Source organism: Cuculus canorus, chromosome 1 (genome assembly GCF_017976375.1).
Source record: "Cuculus canorus isolate bCucCan1 chromosome 1, bCucCan1.pri, whole genome shotgun sequence".
Lineage (NCBI taxonomy): Eukaryota > Metazoa > Chordata > Aves > Cuculiformes > Cuculidae > Cuculus > Cuculus canorus.
The window spans coordinates 52,784,503-52,802,586 of NC_071401.1; the positions used below are offsets into that span (position 1 = coordinate 52,784,503).

An 18,084-nucleotide genomic window follows, 5' to 3' on the forward strand; every position below is an offset into this window, starting at 1 on the left:
AAACAGTCCATAATATTATTAATATGGGTATGTGTCTCTGAAGAATTTCTCCGTAATGCAGACAAGTTGTTCCATGGATGATGGAGCAGATAAAGCCAGTTTTCCAATGGATTCCTCTCTCCTGGTCAGATTCCCTAGGGCCTAGTAAGGTATAAACTGTGGATTCTCTATTTATTTGTAGCCTCTTTTCCTGTGAGTTCTCTCGATAGTTAACAGTAAGTATGCTTTATTCTTTTCCTAATGTTGGGGGGAGGTAACAGTACAGTTGTGTATTTTCTGTATTTTTTTGTGTGTGTATATGAAAATATGCATGTATTTTTATATACATATACACATAAAAATAGCTTTTCATTATAAGTTAAGGAATCTGATATTTTGAGACCTCTAGTTTTGAAATGAGAGACAGCCATACAGACACAGTAGCATGTTTCCTTGTATAATAAAGTTTGGAATAGCCTGTGGCATTCTGAGAAAAGAATTCATTCTTGCTTGGATTCCATGAAATTCCCTGCTCTCCTGAATATCTTTGTAAACATATTTCTATATTCTGTATTGTTTCACATCGCTAAGAAACAGAAACAGCATAGTTGAAATAGGTGTGGGGTTTTTTGTCTCTGGCAGATATATCACACCATTTTTTTTTTTTCATGAAATTTTGGAAACTTAAAAATATATGAAAACAAGTGGAGTTTTGTTCTCCACCACCTAAATTTAAACCACCTAAATTTAAAGGGAAAGGAGGGGAAAGCAAATGTAGTAAGTAAATTAGTATAACAAAGACTTTATGCCTACGAGCACTTCTGCATGTTCTTTAGTTTCATTTCAGTGGTTATTTCCATTGAAATGAATGTAAGTATTAAAAGTAAAAGTTAAACTTGCGTGTGAACTTCCAAAACGGAGAGGCAAAAAGAATGGTAAGGAAGAAAGTGGAATCATTAAAGAAGAGACACTTTGCAGAGGTGAAAGAAAGCTGGTTCTCAGAGATAAAAAACTTAAAAAAGATTAAAGAACAACTTGTCTCAAAGAAAAGAAAACCTGGTAGGGAAAGAAGAACAGATGAGGATTCATATTCATCAAAGCACCAACACATTGCCTTTATATAGAGGAATATTATATTGTTGTAGGTCCCCTTCTGAGTAAGTGTCTTCTGCTGCATACTCTGCAGTATCAAAGCTCAAGCTAATTTTTCTTCTTAATTGTATAGAAGTTCGCTGTGAAAGTGCAATGGGTTTTTTAAGTGGGTGATAGTATACTGTTACTTAAGTTTGTTAACTTAAAATGTTAGGTCTTTGTTTATTTCTGTCAATTTGGAGGAGTGTAATTTCTGGAGAGATCTGTCCTCAGTCTGGTATTCCTGATGGTGAATGGAGCTTATTGATGCTACATTTTCAGGTGATAGAAAACTGGGCAATTCTTCAGGTTATGGAGACTGACAGGGGTTATAAAAGATGTAAACTTGGGCTTCGTAGAAAAATTATGTAATGGTGAAGGTAGCTTTCCCCTGGAATACATTTTTAGGGGTGTTGAAATTTCTGTTGTTGAGCTTAAACATGCAGAACAACCCATCTGTCATCTGTCAGGAATGCTTTTAAGTTTAAATTGATTCTTACCTGGGGAAGAGGATGCAATTTTCATAGTCCCTTAATCTGCCTTTTCCTTTTACTGAAGAGGCTGAAGAACCTTTTGGTCTTCTCTGTCCAGATCTCGGGTGGTTGTGTGCATGTGTGTGTCTGTGTGTGCTTGTGTATTTGACAAATGTGTCAATGGGGACTGCAATTTGTAAACTGATTTGTCGGATTGTCATTTGTTGTATGTGCTCACAGTCTAACAAACACAGAATGCCTATCAAAAGTAACAGTGAAGCACAAGGAAGGTGAGCTTTGTGGGATTTTAAACAGCAAGTAAAAAGGAGTACTTCAGCAGATATCTGAGCCCTTGGACCAAGTATGTCCCCTGCTGAGGCAGGCTTTCCCTGGATCCTCTTTATCATCAGAGAAAGGGAGACGCTGCCAGATGGTGTTTCACCTGGAATTGGGTGTTTCACCTAGAATTGGTGGTTGCTTTTCTTTAGCTACACAGAGCAGTAGTTCTAAAAGTAGATGTGCGATGAAAATAAGCCTTAGTGAATCAGTTAAAAACATAAACACTTATGGGCTATTTTTATTTTTTTCTGTCAATTCTAAGACAATACCAAGTTTTCACTAATAAGAATACAGCGAGCTCTCTCCCAGTTTTGTGCCTTTTATCACATTCAGTTTTTTGAACTCTGGCTTCAGAGTTCTTGGCTGTCACTTCTATGGCAGTCAAGGCACCATACAAACTTAATGCTCACTGTTAGCTGCAGAATGGATGTTGTCAAGTGGGAGAGAGAATACTTAAAAGAAAAATAAATTAAAAAAAGGGTTTTGAATGTAAAACTCAAGTAGTTTGATATTTTGAAACAGACGTTGTGTATATACTTAGTATTTTACTAGTTTTGCAACTTCTGTGCTTCGTGATGATACAGTATTTTAAATGGCAAAATTTTCTAGTGAGCTGTCTGAGCAGTGAGTTGTTTAACTCAGTAATGGATCTAAGTATGCGCTCTTTGTTGCAGTTTTTCCTCCCTGTGCTCATGCCAGTGAATTGTGACAACAATTTTTCTACTCGCCTGTTATCAACAAACTGTTCAGCTGGCTTATTTCTACCCAGATAGGCATCAAATCGAGAATCGTTGTTTTTAAAAAAAATTCTCAATTGGGTGAACTGATACAGCAGTGGAAATACAAATTTCCACAGAGGTCATTTTTACCTTCTCTCCTGAGATCAAGATCGCACAGGATGCTGCGCTGACAGCTCTGACTGCTCTAATTGGTTTGCTCTGATGCTGTGATAACCCAGTTTTTTTCTTCTATTTCCCCCCCCCCCTCCAATGCCACTTGAAGTGCAGTGGGCTTGCCTTGACTCAGGATCAAGATTTAAAGGTTTTCAGCCATCAGATTTTCTAGTGGCTACTTTGTTAGGCATACATCTGGCACACAGAAAATTCAGTGACTGAAGTGGTATATAGGCTGGGAAACCTAGATCTCTTTACGGTGAATAGCTGATATATTTTCTTTTGGCAGCTTTCCTGCTAGGCAACTAAATATCCTGTAGCCTCTCTGATGTTTGTCCAGTTCTCTGGATAGGTTTTGTTGAAGTTTATGTTCTGTTACGTGTCTTGAGCTGGTGCTCTAGTTGCCATGTGGCTTGTTTCAGTGACTGCTCAGAGGGTGAACAGTAACCATGACAGAATAATACTCCTACAAAGAGCTTGGTGTATGAATAGTTGCAGCTGCTCAAATAGTTACGCTGATGCAAGTACGTTGATTAATTGTTATCTTGGCCACTTATGAGACATCATGTTTTATAGTTGGTTTGTGAATGCTGCATAGCAGGCATAGAATTTTCTCAGGAAGAGTGTTGCTTTTAAGTAAATTTTGCTGCACAGTTTATTTGGAACACTATGGTATACTTTCTGCATGTAATTATGCTGACACTAGTATTACTAGCACTAGTATTAACCACTTACAGAATTCTACTTCCTACAGTCTTTGTAGGAGTGATAAAATAGATGTTAAACGTTGCATAGGGAGTTAACTGAGTATGCAACCTGAATGTATGACACAATAAGCAATATGATCTCATGGCTGTTAAGATCATGTTATTTTTCTGCCTTAGTCCCCTTCCTGCTTATTTGCACATCTGCATTGAATTTGTGCTATTGGGTCAAGTTGGTTTCGCTTGTGGATTGTTTGTTTTTGGGGTTTTTTTGGAGAATAAGGAGAGAGAACTTAGGAGGTGGTGGTGGTGTTTTTCTTTTGTGGTGAGTGCCACCCTCCTGTGTCATGTTAGCAAATGGGAGGTAGCGTGTTAGCAAAAATGAGCCAACAGGAGTGGCTCTGTGGAGAAAACCGCCCAATGCCAAGTTCCCCAAGTTCAGAAGGCCCTTGGACTTCATTCCTCGTCAGCTGATGAGAGATGTTACATAAGTATGTGTTCCTGCTTGGTTTTGTCTAGAAGTCCAGTTTGTGGGCTACTATGGCTCTCAACAGTATGAGTAACAGCAGATTGGGTTGAGACAACTGGAAGATGATGTTCAATAAGGCACTCTGGATCCAAATGGAAGATTCTAATGTATACAACTTCACTGGACACTTCAGTGCTAGAGAGTATCAATGTTCCTTGTTTTCTTAAGGCAGCAAGTAGCTGAGAAAGGGACATCATCTCAAAGGGTTTGTCTCCCTGCTGTGTTACTGTGGGGATTAAAGCAATGAGGGTGTTGGTAGTGTTGGATCTCAATTGTGTCTGTGCTGTCCCTGTTGTACTTGAAGTGCTTATAGACCACTGCACTTGTAAGCCGTTGCTCCGCTGCTGTGTTTTTTGGGGGAGAGGGGGAGCGATTGGTGGCTCTATCAGGCTTTCTGTTCTGCTGAAAAGATACCAGATATCTTTTCTGCTAAAACTGGATGGGATTGAACTGCGTTTGCCAGCTGGTTCAGGTGTGCTCAGTCCCTTCTTCATTTCTCTCTCCAAATCCCAAATTTCTGGGGACACCGCTAGGGTAAGCAGGTAGAGTACTGGAGAAGGGAGGTAAGCCCTGATTCCACGGGAGAAGGTCAGAGATGGTTGAAGGATCTCGCTCCTCTACCTCAATACGTACCTAGATGTAGCTCAAATCAGCAGTACTGTTTACTTCTCCAGAACTCTCACTCATGGCTGCTCTGAAAGCTAATGCCAAAGAAGTTCCTTTCTATTTGCTATATTTTTCCATAATCGTCCATAGTGTGTGGCTCTGCTTTCTCTCTCTGTTATTTTAGTTGCTGTTAAATATTGTCTTTGTAATCTGACTTATGACATACATTTGTTAAGAGGATCTTTAAGACAGTGAAATGTCCCCAAGATATTTCCTCTTCTTTTACCCCAGACCAGAAATACGGATTTTATTCTCCTTACCTTGAAAACTTCCAAAGTTAAATAAGGAGCAAGTTTGTTAAGTGTAATTTTTATAAATTTAATAAACATAGGCATCTTTTTTTCTTATTTTAAACACTGTATAATTGGATAGAAGACGTTGTCCAGGAAGTCAAAATATTTCAGGACGCTTCATTTTGTAATTTATTTTTCCATCTCTTTGTAGATGTATTTGTCAGGCCTTACATCAGAAGATCTCTGTTTTGGTCACTCACCAGCTGCAATATCTCCGTGCTGCAAATCAGATTCTAATTTTAAAAGATGTAAGTGATTTCAGTGCCTGTACTTTTTAATTAACAACTTTAATCTAAGAATGGAAAAAAAAAAGTTAAATATTTTTATTTTTAGTTTGTAAATATATTTTCTGTCTACTGATGACCATATATGTTTTTAAAGACCTATTTAGTAAGTTGGTTATGAAATAAATTGATTTTTCTTAGAATATCTTCCCTGGAAAACCTGTTTCTGAGTTTTATCCTGCATATACATAATCTTACATGCTGATTTTTCTCTTGCGTATGTTTAATATACTATGAGAGAGTTACTTATTTTAAGACTGTGTTAATGCTTTGCTTTTATTCTTGTTTCTTACACTAATGTTTGAATTAAGAACTATGTTGATTTTGCAACCGGTCCTTTTTTTTCAATTAAGGCTAAGAAATGGTCACAGATGCCTTCGAGAATGAGAAGGCCTTCAACAAAACTGGCTCCTTTTAAACTTTATTGTACCAAGTATTCTCAGGTAGAGAGGAGCAAGAACTTCAGTTGGGGTTTTTTTGTGTTTTGGTTTTGGGTTTGTTTTTTTTAAGTGTTGGGTAGTGAAGTACATGAAATTACTTTTGATGCATCATAAAACTGCAAAAAAAGGACATTAGCCGTCTTTTTCCTCCCATTCAGAATTCTGTCAAAGTTACAGTAGCTTTCTAGAAATGAGGTTGTGATCGAACTGCAAGAAGCGTAGAAACGGTCTGTGTTGCTCCTCAGAGAACTCTGTGAGGACCAGAAAATTAAACTGCTGTTTATCCCTAGCCTGCAGGAATATAAAAAGACTGATGGTTATGCATGTAGTTCAACAGCTTGTCCTAAAGCTGCATGGCTGTCTTCCTCTCCCAGGAGGTAATTCTCACCTGGCTGTAACTGAGACTTCTGTCATTCCATCTGTATGTGCTTGGTTTGGTTAGCTGCCAGGGTGGGACTGATTAGAGGATGAAGAGCTTGGTTTTGCTCTTCTAAATAAGGAAGTGATAGAGGCTTCAGCTCAGTTACTGTAGTCATACGTGGTCAGCAACTGCAGAATCTGAGAGGCAGCAAGGGTAGATAGAAAAAATTGTCCTTTACAGAAAGTGTATAATGAAGATAATCAAAGCTTATATTAATTGTAGGGTAAAATGGTGGGGAAAGGTACCTATTCAGAGTTCCTGAGATCTGGCATCGACTTTGCTTCCCTTTTGAAAAAAGATGAGGAGATAGAACAGCCATCGGTTCCAGGAACCCCTAACCTGAAATCTGCCCGGAGCCGAACTTTCTCGGAGTCGTCTGTCTGGTCCCAGGATTCTTCTGTTCACTCACAGAAAGATGGAGCAGTGGAACAACCACCTGTAAGTGCTCAAAGGATATCTCAGTCCTGGCTGGGTTTTGACTTAAACTTCAAAAGAGCTTTCCCTGCTTCATTGGAATTTCAGGGATTGTTGGATTGCATTAGCAGGTAAGAGCTTGCCAATGGTGAATCTGCCCAGCGCCGTGCTGTGCCTAGCTGAAAGTCCTGCCACCTGGGCTGCAGAGGGCAGGCATCCCACAGCTCTGCACTGTTCTGTTCAAACCCAGCAGAGTGAGTTTGTTCAAGTTCAGCAGCAGCTCTACTGGATGCAGTAAGCAGACACCACACTGTGCTTACTTCATCCTGTCCCATGCCAGCTGTGCTTTAAGGGCCGGTACCACTGTGTTGGGTGGATTCTCTCTGCTTGCGCAGTGCTGAACTCAAATTAATACTTTGCCTGGAATCCTGAGTTCTGGGAAGTGCATGCAGAAATGGTGACTTTACACAAAGTCTACATTTGCATGGTTGGCATTAAGATACCCACATGATCTTGAGCTGGTCCTGAGGAGTTAACTTGGGGACACCACTGTGCAGGTCTCCCCAGACCTTCTGTTGGTGAAACCAGAACACTTTGTATGGTGCCAGCTTGACTTTCAAGTGCCTTGTTATCTCTTGGTGTCCACAATGCAAAAGCAGCCATAAGGTTTCCGTACCAGAAATGGCCTTCTGCCGATGTGTTTGCATTCACACAGAACTGCACAAGAGTCCTTTAACCCTGCTAGACTTGTGCTAACATTGCATCCATGGAACACGTAGAACAAATGGAACAAGGAACCTATGTATCCCTTATGATTATCACCTTTATGATATAGGTTTATTTTATTTCATTTTCTTTTTTATAATGAAAGTGGTGAGTTTGAGAGAAAAAAAAAAAAAAGAATGCTGCAGGCCTTTTCATACCTTTTTGAAGGAATGGTTTTATGCTCAAAAGCAGTAAACTTACCTGATATTATTAATGTCTCAGTGATGACTCCACTATTAAATCCACAAAGGTATGCCAAACTTTTTAGCTGTTGGATGAGTGGAAGGATGGAACTGGGACTGCAGAAACAAAAAAACCAAGATAGGCGTCTCCTCTGTAATGGGCAAGTGGGAGGGATTTCTCCTTTCACATCTGAGTCAAGTCTGTAGATTCTGCTGCTCTTGTAAAGCCAGGCCTGCTGACAACAATATCAAGTGTTATGTGTCCAGTGAACTGGCATTGGCTTTTCTATCACATAGACTGTAAGAAAAAAAAAAAAACAAACACAGAATTCTGTTCATTGGAGGAGTTCTTTTACCTTCTTCATGCCTGTCTGTTTTGTGTTTTTGTGACCCACATCCATTGTTTGCTTAATATGATTTTTCTTTTGTCATTTCCCTATTAACAGATGCTTTGTTGATACTTACAAGGAGGTGATTAGAACTTTATGGGTAATTTGTTATTCTGGGCATATATTGATTGATTTTCGTGCATGCTTGCAGAAGAGTATTTACTTTAAATACTTTTCCCAAAAGGAAAAATTACACATGCTTGCATTCTGAAAACAGAATCTTTCCCAAGTCAAGACCTTAGTTTCCAGAGCTGTTATGACTGAAGGTAATACAGTATATAAGAAAAGAAAAATCTGGTTTACTGCTCAGTTAGCATAAATATTTCTGGCTGTAAGTGAAGTGATGTCACATTATGCGATGCAATGCAAAATAAAATCTTCACAGTATCATCTTGCAGAGTAGATATTTCAATATTACTGCACTGAGACATTTTTTTTTGTCAAAGCTATAGTTCCAATACTTAAAGTTTTTATATGTGTAATCGCTTAATCTCCTTATTTTATTGTTTGCTAATTCTAAACCATGACTTTCAAGTCGGTTAGTCCAAATCTGTAACTACAAGGTTGGTGTTTTTTATTCTGGATGTGTGGTTTTTTTCAGGCTGAAAATACACTGGCTGCATTGCCAGAGGAGAGTCGCTCTGAGGGAAAAATAACCTTTAAGGCTTACAGAAAATACTTCACCGCGGGAGCAAATTATTTTGTGATTTTTATACTTCTGGTATTCAATATTTTGGCACAGGTAAGTTATTGGAAGCCTCAAATAATATTGAATGTATTTTGGGTTTGCCTTTTTTTTTCTTTTTGTCATTGTGTAATGTCATGCTTGTTACTATGATTTGTAAACTAAAATCTTTGGAAGTATGGTTTTCTTTAGTAATTTTGTAGTATACTCGATTAAATTTTATACATCAGCACAGAGTTTTGGTACAGCATTGAAAGATCTTGTACTGATGCTCAGTTCAACAGTTTTAATAGTTCAGTAAAATAATTATTCTACTAGCGGCCTGGCACAGAAACTATAAGCTAGTAGCTTTTGGAGATAGAAAACAGAATCATAAGGTATAAAAAGTAGTGTTTAACAAACCTGTGCAGTCAGTATGTTTCCAGTTGAGGAGAGTAAAGAGATTTATTGAGTAGGGCAGGACTGAGTCTGACAGAAGTGTTAAAAGAAAAGCTTGTCTGCTGATAAGTGCAGGTTGTGAGAAGAGCTAGGAAGGGGGTTCACTGCTTAGCAGAATAAGAAAGTGAGGAAGAGGATAGGCAGATAACTGTGTGTAATGCAGGCTGTAGCGGTTATGTAAAAGAAATTTTAAACAAGGAAAATGATTTTGAAACTTACTGAAAGAAATGGTGAGCTGAGGAGCTGCAAGAAGATAGCTTATTGCCTTTTTCTCTGTTTCCTGCTGAGAAGGCTTAAATTCATTTCATGGAAATGATTGATCTTGACTGTAAAAAATAGTCTATATATTTAGACATATTACTTCATTTTTGCTTGTCCTTGAATCGAGTCTATTGGAAATATGGCTGAGCAAGATCAAATCTGTGTAGTATGCAGCCCAGAACTTTGAATTCACGTGAACAGAGGTTTATTTTGAGATAGTCTTTTTGCAAGTTTGTAGTCGCCTCTCTGCACAGAAGGAAGGCGGCAGTAGGAGTTTTTACCCTCCTTCTATTCTCTCATCCTCCTTCAACCCTGTTTCTGGTAATTATCTGACATAAACACAAATTTCTGGACTGGTAAGAAAGTTTGTTAATCAAAAAGCGTTTTGGAATATCTCTAGTAGCAAATTTAGGAACTGGAAAAATGAATTCTTTAATGTGCAATTAACATACATTAGGAAGAGCTACTATATTTTGTTTGCTTAAGTGTATTGCTTTCCTTTAGTTCGCTATCATGTTAAGGTAATTTAAGGTAACTTCTTTCTTTGTAGAGGGTTCTAATGTGCTTTCTAATGTGCTTTGCAAATTGATGCTGGTCTTGAAAGACTGGATGGCATACTTTCCTGTATATGTGATGTTTTCCCAGCGAACATGGAAGAATAGCAAGAAAATTTAGTTTTCTAATGTTTTTTTCATTTTGTAAGATGATTCTTGTATTTGCCTCTTTTACTTAAGGTGGCATATGTGCTTCAGGACTGGTGGCTTTCTTACTGGTAAGTTGATGATAATAACTGGTCAGTCATTCTGCCTTTTCAGTCAAGTGCTGTTTGTCTAATAGAAATCACTGTTGTATAGGTGGTGATGGTGGTGGAAACTTGTTCCAGGAAACTTCAGAATATGCGTGATCTTTTTCTGATCTCTACTTATTTTGGGGAGGGGGGGAAATAAATGTTATGCTGAAACGCAGCCTGTGATTGCTTCTGCTCATGGTGCGATGCATGACAGCGTCAGTACATAGACTCTTTTGAGCTAAATTTTTTGAGACTTAAGTCTAGGAACAGTTAAACATAATCATGAATACTTGCCGTATGGGATTTGGTGATTGCTATCTTCTATATGCATTTCCACAGGGCAAATCATCAAGAAAAGTTGAATGTCACAACAAACGGAAATAATGGAGCAAATGAGACTGAACATCTAGACCTTAATTTTTATTTGGGAATTTATGCAGGTAATTACACATGCACGTGTGTCTAAAGAACTATTTATTATCTGACCTATCATAATAAACAGGTTTGAGACATGCAAAGCAACAGCAATATGGCAAAATGTGATTTCTAGCAATAACTCAGTAATGTCTTAACAGATTAGAAGCCTGAGTCTTGCTACCCGTTAAAATTAATTGGAATAGATAAAATAAAAAAACTAACAGAAGAGATAGGTTGAATGCAGAGTCTTAATTTACTTTGCTGGGATTTTGGAAAGTAAACTAGGAATTGAGTATTCAAAAAGTCATTCACTGTAAGGCTGTGGTTATTGTCTATACTAATATTTCATTGAGCTAAATCTTCAGTCATTATATGGATGGGCAAGAGGGATTAGAAATGGATCTTCATTCTGTGCTGTTCTAAAACTTGGCATGGCTTCATTCCTTCTGAAGTGTCATAGCAAAAGAACCGGTTTCTAAAAAGCATCCTAGATGGCTATGCAAAGCAGGATGTTATAAAACATTTCAATATATTTCAGTAGATAGCCATATGCTTCTGAATATCCAGAAAAGGGCATTGATCCATTTATTTGGGCATCCAAACTCCTTTAAATACTGCTATGAAATGTACTAAAAATTGGCCTATAAAATCATATGTGAAAATAGGTTCTCAGGTGCTGCCATTTAGCACTTCTAGTAATGTACAGTTTTGTATGGCATAGTAATTTCATGATGGAGATGTAAATGATAAGTCTGAGAAAACAGGTGAAATACTGAATATACATTGAATATATTCAGCAACATCTCTTAAGGGTGAGAAGATAGGCGGAGGGTGTTTTGTTTGGGTTTTTTTTTTTGGGAATCCATATGATCTAAGTGCTTGACAGAAAACATTCTGCTCGGCCTGAGAGGCAACAATTTAGGAGCCAGATAAACTTGGCTCTTATTTTCTCTGTGTAATGTCTTATTTCATGAGCCGTTCCAGTGGACTGCACACTATGATTAAGTTTGGCAAACTTGGCTTTCTCTGACCACATAACCTAAGCCATGTTACAGAAAATTTTATCCTTTAAGGCAAATTTTGCTCTGGATAGCAGAAAGCAAAAGTTAGCTTTATATTGAAATGTTCAGGTGGCTTAGTGAGATATTTGCAATAGCTGAACAGACAGCATTGACTTACCTACACAAAATTGTAAGTGAAGTTGAAATAGCTATAAAAAGATCAAGTACATAATAATCCAACTTTCCCCTTTTATTTTTTTTTTACCTCTGAAACTGTATAACATAATTTAACGTTTTTATTTCTGATTCTTAATGTTTGGAAGAAGAAAAAAAAAATCACTGGTTCCTTCCTAGTCCATGTTGTTTCTATGAGACAAAGATTTAGAAGAGTAAAGTTTCTGTTAATGGGAAACCCTGTTGGCCAGAACCTGCGTACCAATTCCGCACCTCTTCTGTAAAGTGAGCATGCAGAGCATCCTTGTCTCTCATACTGAGGTAGTAAAGCTCGTAAGTGGGGAAAGCAAAAACCTTTGGCGTGAGACAAACCGGATGAAGGACTTACGTCTCATTCCCCCACTTTCTTCCCCACCACTCATTCTTTTTGGGTCATTCATTTAATGAGGGTTGTGCCAGCAGCTTCTAGTGGCTCCCAAGCCAGAATGAAGTTGTACAGAAATGTGGGGTTCCCAGGATGTGCTCCCTCTCCTCCTACTGCTCCCACAGACTGCTGTGAGGCACGAGCTTTGTCACAGCCTCTGCTTAGCACCTCTTCTGATCACTTTTGAATGACCCAGCTTTCCTGTTTGTGTACATGCAGTTATGCTTGGAAAAGTTGTTTTCTGTTACCTTGCCAGGAATATGGCAGTCAGGACAAGACAGACAAGCTCTCATCAGAGCCACATGCTCTGTTGTTAAAAATAGCACCACACAGAACGTGGGCAATGAACCCCGAGCAGACAAATGAAATAGTTACACCTTTTCTTGCGTCCTAGGAGGATACAGCAGTAAGCAGGATAGAATAATTGATTGACTTAACCACATCATATAATTTAAAGCCTCGCTCATTTCCGCTGTTACTATAGCAGTGCCTGAACTGCATCCAGTTTTAACCTGTCCTTAGAATAGGCAATGCTTTATGTTGTTAGGTTAAGTTAGGCTAAGTTAGGTTCTAACTTAAGGCTGTCCTCAAAGCCTGAGCATCTGGGTTGGTGGTGGCTATGTGTAGTTTCTGGAGCCTGAACACACTGCCAAATATAAGGTTAACACCTTCACTGCAAACCTTCATTGACTGGGAATTTGGGCCACCGCACTGGAGATTACACATAGCAAACAGAGCAGCAGCAATCTCATCATTCTTTGTTTCCATCTTTTGCCCTGTAGCACCTCTGTCTTGTAAGTGCAGATATGCTCAGAAGACAGACAAACAACAGTCTGCAGACCAATTCCCTACAAAGGCTTTATTTCACATGGCATAAGGGATGCATCTTACACTGTGTAAAGAAGTACACATAATTTAAATGATTTGATGTGGTTTACAAGGGGAAGAATGGCATGAGTGGTTTGGGCTGATTGAGAATAACTAACGGTTGTCTCTAAATAGCCATGTATGTATTACTTGGTTAATACCTGCTGGCAAATATTGAATCTTCCCAGTGACCTCTGCAAACCACAATTATACATGCCACTGTGAAATGAATTTCCTAGCAGAGCTGTTATGCAGAAGGTTTTAATACAGATTTATTTCATGGGTTAACAGACAGTTCTTACACTTCTATAAAGTACCAATTCTTTCAAACCGAAAAAAAAAGAGAAATTGTTTAAATCAATGGTGGGATAGTAACTGAAGCTCATGATAAATATAAAATTTCTGTTCTGCATTCAATCTAAATCCCTAGTCTTAAGTTTGGATTCTGGCTATATACGAAGCCAACAAAAACTGTTTCTAGTTCAATTTTATTTTTAAATTATTTTCCTTCTGAAACATCCATGTATGAATGCTCTGTCCATTTTTTTTTTTTTTTAATTTCAGGTTTAACGGTAGCTACAATACTGTTTGGCATAATAAGAAGTCTTCTGGTGTTTCAAGTTCTCGTTAATTCTGGTCAAAATTTGCACAACAAAATGTTTCAAGCTATTTTGAAGGCTCCTGTCTTGTTTTTTGACAGAAATCCTATAGGTAAGTTTAATACTAAAAAAAACCCTTAATACCTATTGATTAAGTTAACTGTACTGTTTCTGGGGAATTGCAATGTTGTAGTATTTTTGCATATTTGTAGGGTGTTTTTTTCTTTTTAAAATATTTAAATTTAACAGTGTGGTCTTTTTAAAGTTAAAAGTCAGAATGTTGACTGCTTATTGATGGTTGATCTTTCTTCAAATGCAGTCTACAGAAAAATCAATTACCTATGGCTTTGGTGTTGTGCATTGACCTGCTAGTTGCATTGCTCTTCTGATTCCATTACACAGGAGTGTCTTCATAAGCTGAATGTACATGCCTGCGTTTTGTGAGGATGCATTTCTTCTGCTTTTCTTTAAAAGCTTAACCTCAACAATTATTTCCCCTTTTAAAAAATAATTTTGAGCGTGTCTAGTAATTCACAATTTTGAGAAACTCTTGAGCTTACCATCCTTCCAGAATGCACAAAAGCATAAACCATGCAATTTAGATATGTAATTCAGATCCTTATGTTCTTCAAAAGAAATGAGAGAGGAGCTGGAGTTGAGTGAAGAGTGGGGTGTACTAATTTACCAGCCAGTCTTACATGAGAAACAGAAATCTGATGGTCTTCACTTCCCTGAAGAACAAGCATGTTGCTTGTTCTCCAGAAGCCATGTATGGGGGACATAGGGATGGCTTTATTGTTTCAGTGAAATTAGTAATATTTTCAGGGGAAAAAAATGCTTATGTTGAGAAAAAGGTTCATGTCTGTAATATTATGACTGAAACGTGTACAATTTCCTCTTCAAAAAAACCAAACCCTACAACTGCAGAAGTATAAAGCTATGTTATATGATCTACTTGTACTAGGAGTCCATGGTAGCGTAAATTGAAGACCACAACAAAGGATTAGAAGTGAAGCCATAAACTCAGGAGGCAGGTTTGTGGAGAGCTAGTGATAGCACATATATCAAAAATCGTATTACTGATGGTGTTTATTGTCAGATAGGCAAGGATTTTCCTCTTCTGTCTTCTCTCTCTTGTGTGCGCAGCATATGCAGTAACTATTTTTGAGGGAATGCATAATCATCTTGTAAGACTGCCCGTAAACCTGGCTTATCATAATAAACTAAGAACTATAGAGTAAACATCAAGGATGATGTAGTGTAATAAATAACAGTTTGCTTTGTAATATACGGTGAAGCTCAAATTAGCAGTGCTTTGCAAAAGTCACATTCATAAAACCTGCCTATCACTGGTATTCACGCACTGTCGTGACTTACAGATGTGCGTTTCTATTTATCAGCAGATATTTTATAATAGACAATTAGCTTCAGTGTGCATATATTTCATTCCCTTCATCTTTTTTTTTGCTGATGGTAGCATGCAAAGGTACCGCTGTTCTGATTTATACACAGTTTGAAAAAGGAAAAAAGGGAAAATATGATGTGTGACATGATACCCTTGTTCAAAACTGCAGCATGTAGCAGTTCTGAAATTCTGTTTTTAACATCTGTACCTCATTTTCTGATTTGTTTTTTTAGAACTTCAGATGCTGTTTTTTTGCATTAGAGGAGATTTAAGTAGAATTATTTTTATTTCTTCTTTCCTTTTTTTTGATATGCCTCACTATGAAAGACATACTAAAAAGAAATTGAAATTATTAAAGCCTCCTTTTTCTAGGGTTGGGTTGTAATAGCCAAGCCAAACTATTAGTAATCATATCCCTTATTAGTGAAGCTGGTATTGCAGTGTCAGATCTGTCATTTAAGCATCCAGTGCCTTCTCAGTATTTGTGTGAGATTTCTAAGACATCAGCAGAAGCAGTTGCTGAACTGACTTTTGCTGTTTTATTTATCCAAAAATAATCAGCAGTTAAAAAATGCCATGACCAGTACTTTGAACACATGGTGATCCATGTTCCAAAGTTGAGGAAGGGAACTCAAATAAATAGGCATCTCAAGCTTTTGGTAGTTCTTATTGGGGAAACAGACTAATGAGCATCATCAGGGAGTTGACATTAGGAAATGGAAATACATGGTGAATCGTGACATGTCTGTCAGCGCCCAACACTGTAGATCAAATCAGTTGTGGTGAATAAATGAAATTACTTTTTTCTAAAAAAATTATGCTTTGTGAATCAGTTCAGGCATGAGCCCAGGATCACTTTTTACAGAATGCTTTAGGAATAATACTTAGGGAGGGAAAACTTGTAGAGGGAATAGTAACAGTCAGCTTACCCAGATGGTACAGGAATTTAAATGTATTTTTGGAACCTGGATTACATAGCAGAGACAGAAGAGGACATGAAGACGCCTCTCATTTCTCTTTTCCCACCTGAAAATATTTGTATGTACACATATTTCATCTTTCTATAATTTGGTGTATATCTAAAAATAGACTGCTGTAAGTATGTTTTGCATTGGAAGAACCTTATTAATAAACTACTGTCTCTTTCTTAGGCACTTAGCTATTGAGCTGATAATCCTAAGGGACTGAAGCTTATTGTATTATTCAGAAAGAATGATCAGATATTTATGACTGCAATTCAGATTTATCAGCAAATATCTATACGGCATCACTTAAACAGCTATAGTGAGAGCTTGATGGGAAGTTGGAGATTAAGTGGTTGTATTTTGGGCTTTATCACATCTGACTTGTCTGTGTTTGGCAGAACTTGTTTATTTTTTTGAGTTTAGAATTTGATTCTTGAAACTTCGTTTGCTCTTTTATCTATACTTCAGTAAGGGAATTGCATGCATGTCAAGGTATCTGTAATGAGGAAAATGTGGACGTTTTCTACTTCATAGTGAATGCTTTATACATTCCTTTTTCATGTGTCACTTGTAGGAATAAAGGGTTTGATTTATGTGTGTGTCTAGCACAAGAGGGCAGCATGACCTGTTTTATCCCAGTCTAGCTTTACAACAGCATATTAGAAGGATAACAAAATTTATCTGTTATGTTTTTAGAGATGATACATGAGTGACTTTTCAGCCTCTTCACTGAGCAATAGTAACATGGTTCTGTTCAGTTGTCCTCATTATCTAGAAGTATATTGTTTTGTTCTAATTTTTTACACAGTAAGCTTTTCAGCTTCACGTAATGCTGAGTTCAGGAACTGTGTTGGCTTTGTAATTAGTGGCCAAAAGTCAGATGACCCTATAGGGCCTGCTGCTTTGTTCCTGCCAAGGATACCTTCAGCCTTTATCCCTTTTAATTTCTTTTTCAAGATGTTTGTAACATTTCAAAACTAATTTCATAGAAAGCTAAGTAAAAGGGACCAGGACATCAGCAGCAATGACTTGAATTGGGAGTTCCTTCTTGTGAAATTAGTTTCTTATTGATAGTTTAGGAGATGCTAGTTTTGACAAGCTTCAGGATTTGATTCAAGATTACTTGCTTAGCTTGTGGATGAATTGTTCTTTTCTGGGATTTGGAGACAGAGGTTTCTTTAGAGAAGGGATGCTAATGTGTAACTGCATTGCTTTCAGTAATGGTAGTTTTAGTGGAGATTGTGTGTAATTTTGAATTGCATTGAGTTTAGGAAACTGAAACCTGCTGCTGCTGTGCTGATGTGTGCTGTAAGAATGAATGAATGGTATGCATGAATTTGTTCAGATAAAATAGGAATCTCTTCCCCTTCCGGAGATCTGTCTAATTTTTTTTTTTTTTTTTTAAATTGTCTCTCTCCAAACTCTTGGTTCTGACAGCTCATAGAAGGAAGAGAAATGTTTTGGCAGATATTACAGGTTTTCTGGCTTTCTTAGATATAGAAAGTGCTGAATTATGTGATAGTTCTCCTCTACCTGTTAAATTAGCAGATTTTTTTTTTTTTTCCTCACAAATGCTTTGTGGAAGCTGTGAATAAACATTGATCCCTTTGGGTGCGTATCCAGACTTTGAGGTTTAACCAGTTTACAAGGAGAAATATTCTCCTGTCTGGGCAGCTAGGAATGACATGCTGAACTAATAGCTAATAACATTATATAAAATAAACCCCAAATATTAAAAGATAAAAAGGTGAAAAAAGCAGTTGTTATAATGAAGAGTTTGTTTTTCTTTAAGGCATAAGGTTTTTAATTATGATGTTCATAAATCAAGTGTTGAAACACCTATAATTTGACAGAGAAAGTTTCTTTATAGGATTAAAAGCATGTTCATCAATGCACAAGTGCCTATCTGCGTTTTATCTGACAGAAGCGTCAATTGGGCAATGTTGTTAAAGTATTTAAACCATATAATATTTGCCACAAATATGATATTTCAGCAGTCTGAAAATTACAATGCTGATAATGAGGTTGTTAAATTATACTCTATCAGTTGGATAGTGAAACTGCTTTAGCTAGTGTACATTAACGTATGCTTGTTCATACAAGTGATTCTGCTGAACAAGTAGCATGTTTAAACAAGAAATACTGGTCTTAAACCC

The 18,084-nt window shown here is 37.4% G+C and overlaps 1 protein-coding gene across 2 annotated transcripts in view; it reads left to right on the forward strand.

Moving 5' to 3' along the window:
* ABCC4 (ATP binding cassette subfamily C member 4) overlaps positions 1-18,084 on the forward strand; it is a 151,342-nt gene that overhangs the window by 45,567 nt on the left and 87,691 nt on the right. For both annotated transcript variants that reach the window (XM_054087756.1, XM_054087759.1), the window contains exons 14-19: positions 5,159-5,255; positions 6,375-6,590; positions 8,504-8,644; positions 10,021-10,058; positions 10,416-10,516; positions 13,524-13,670. In XM_054087756.1, coding sequence (XP_053943731.1) covers positions 5,159-5,255; positions 6,375-6,590; positions 8,504-8,644; positions 10,021-10,058; positions 10,416-10,516; positions 13,524-13,670 — 740 coding nt within the window. The remainder of the gene's footprint in view (positions 1-5,158; positions 5,256-6,374; positions 6,591-8,503; positions 8,645-10,020; positions 10,059-10,415; positions 10,517-13,523; positions 13,671-18,084) is intronic.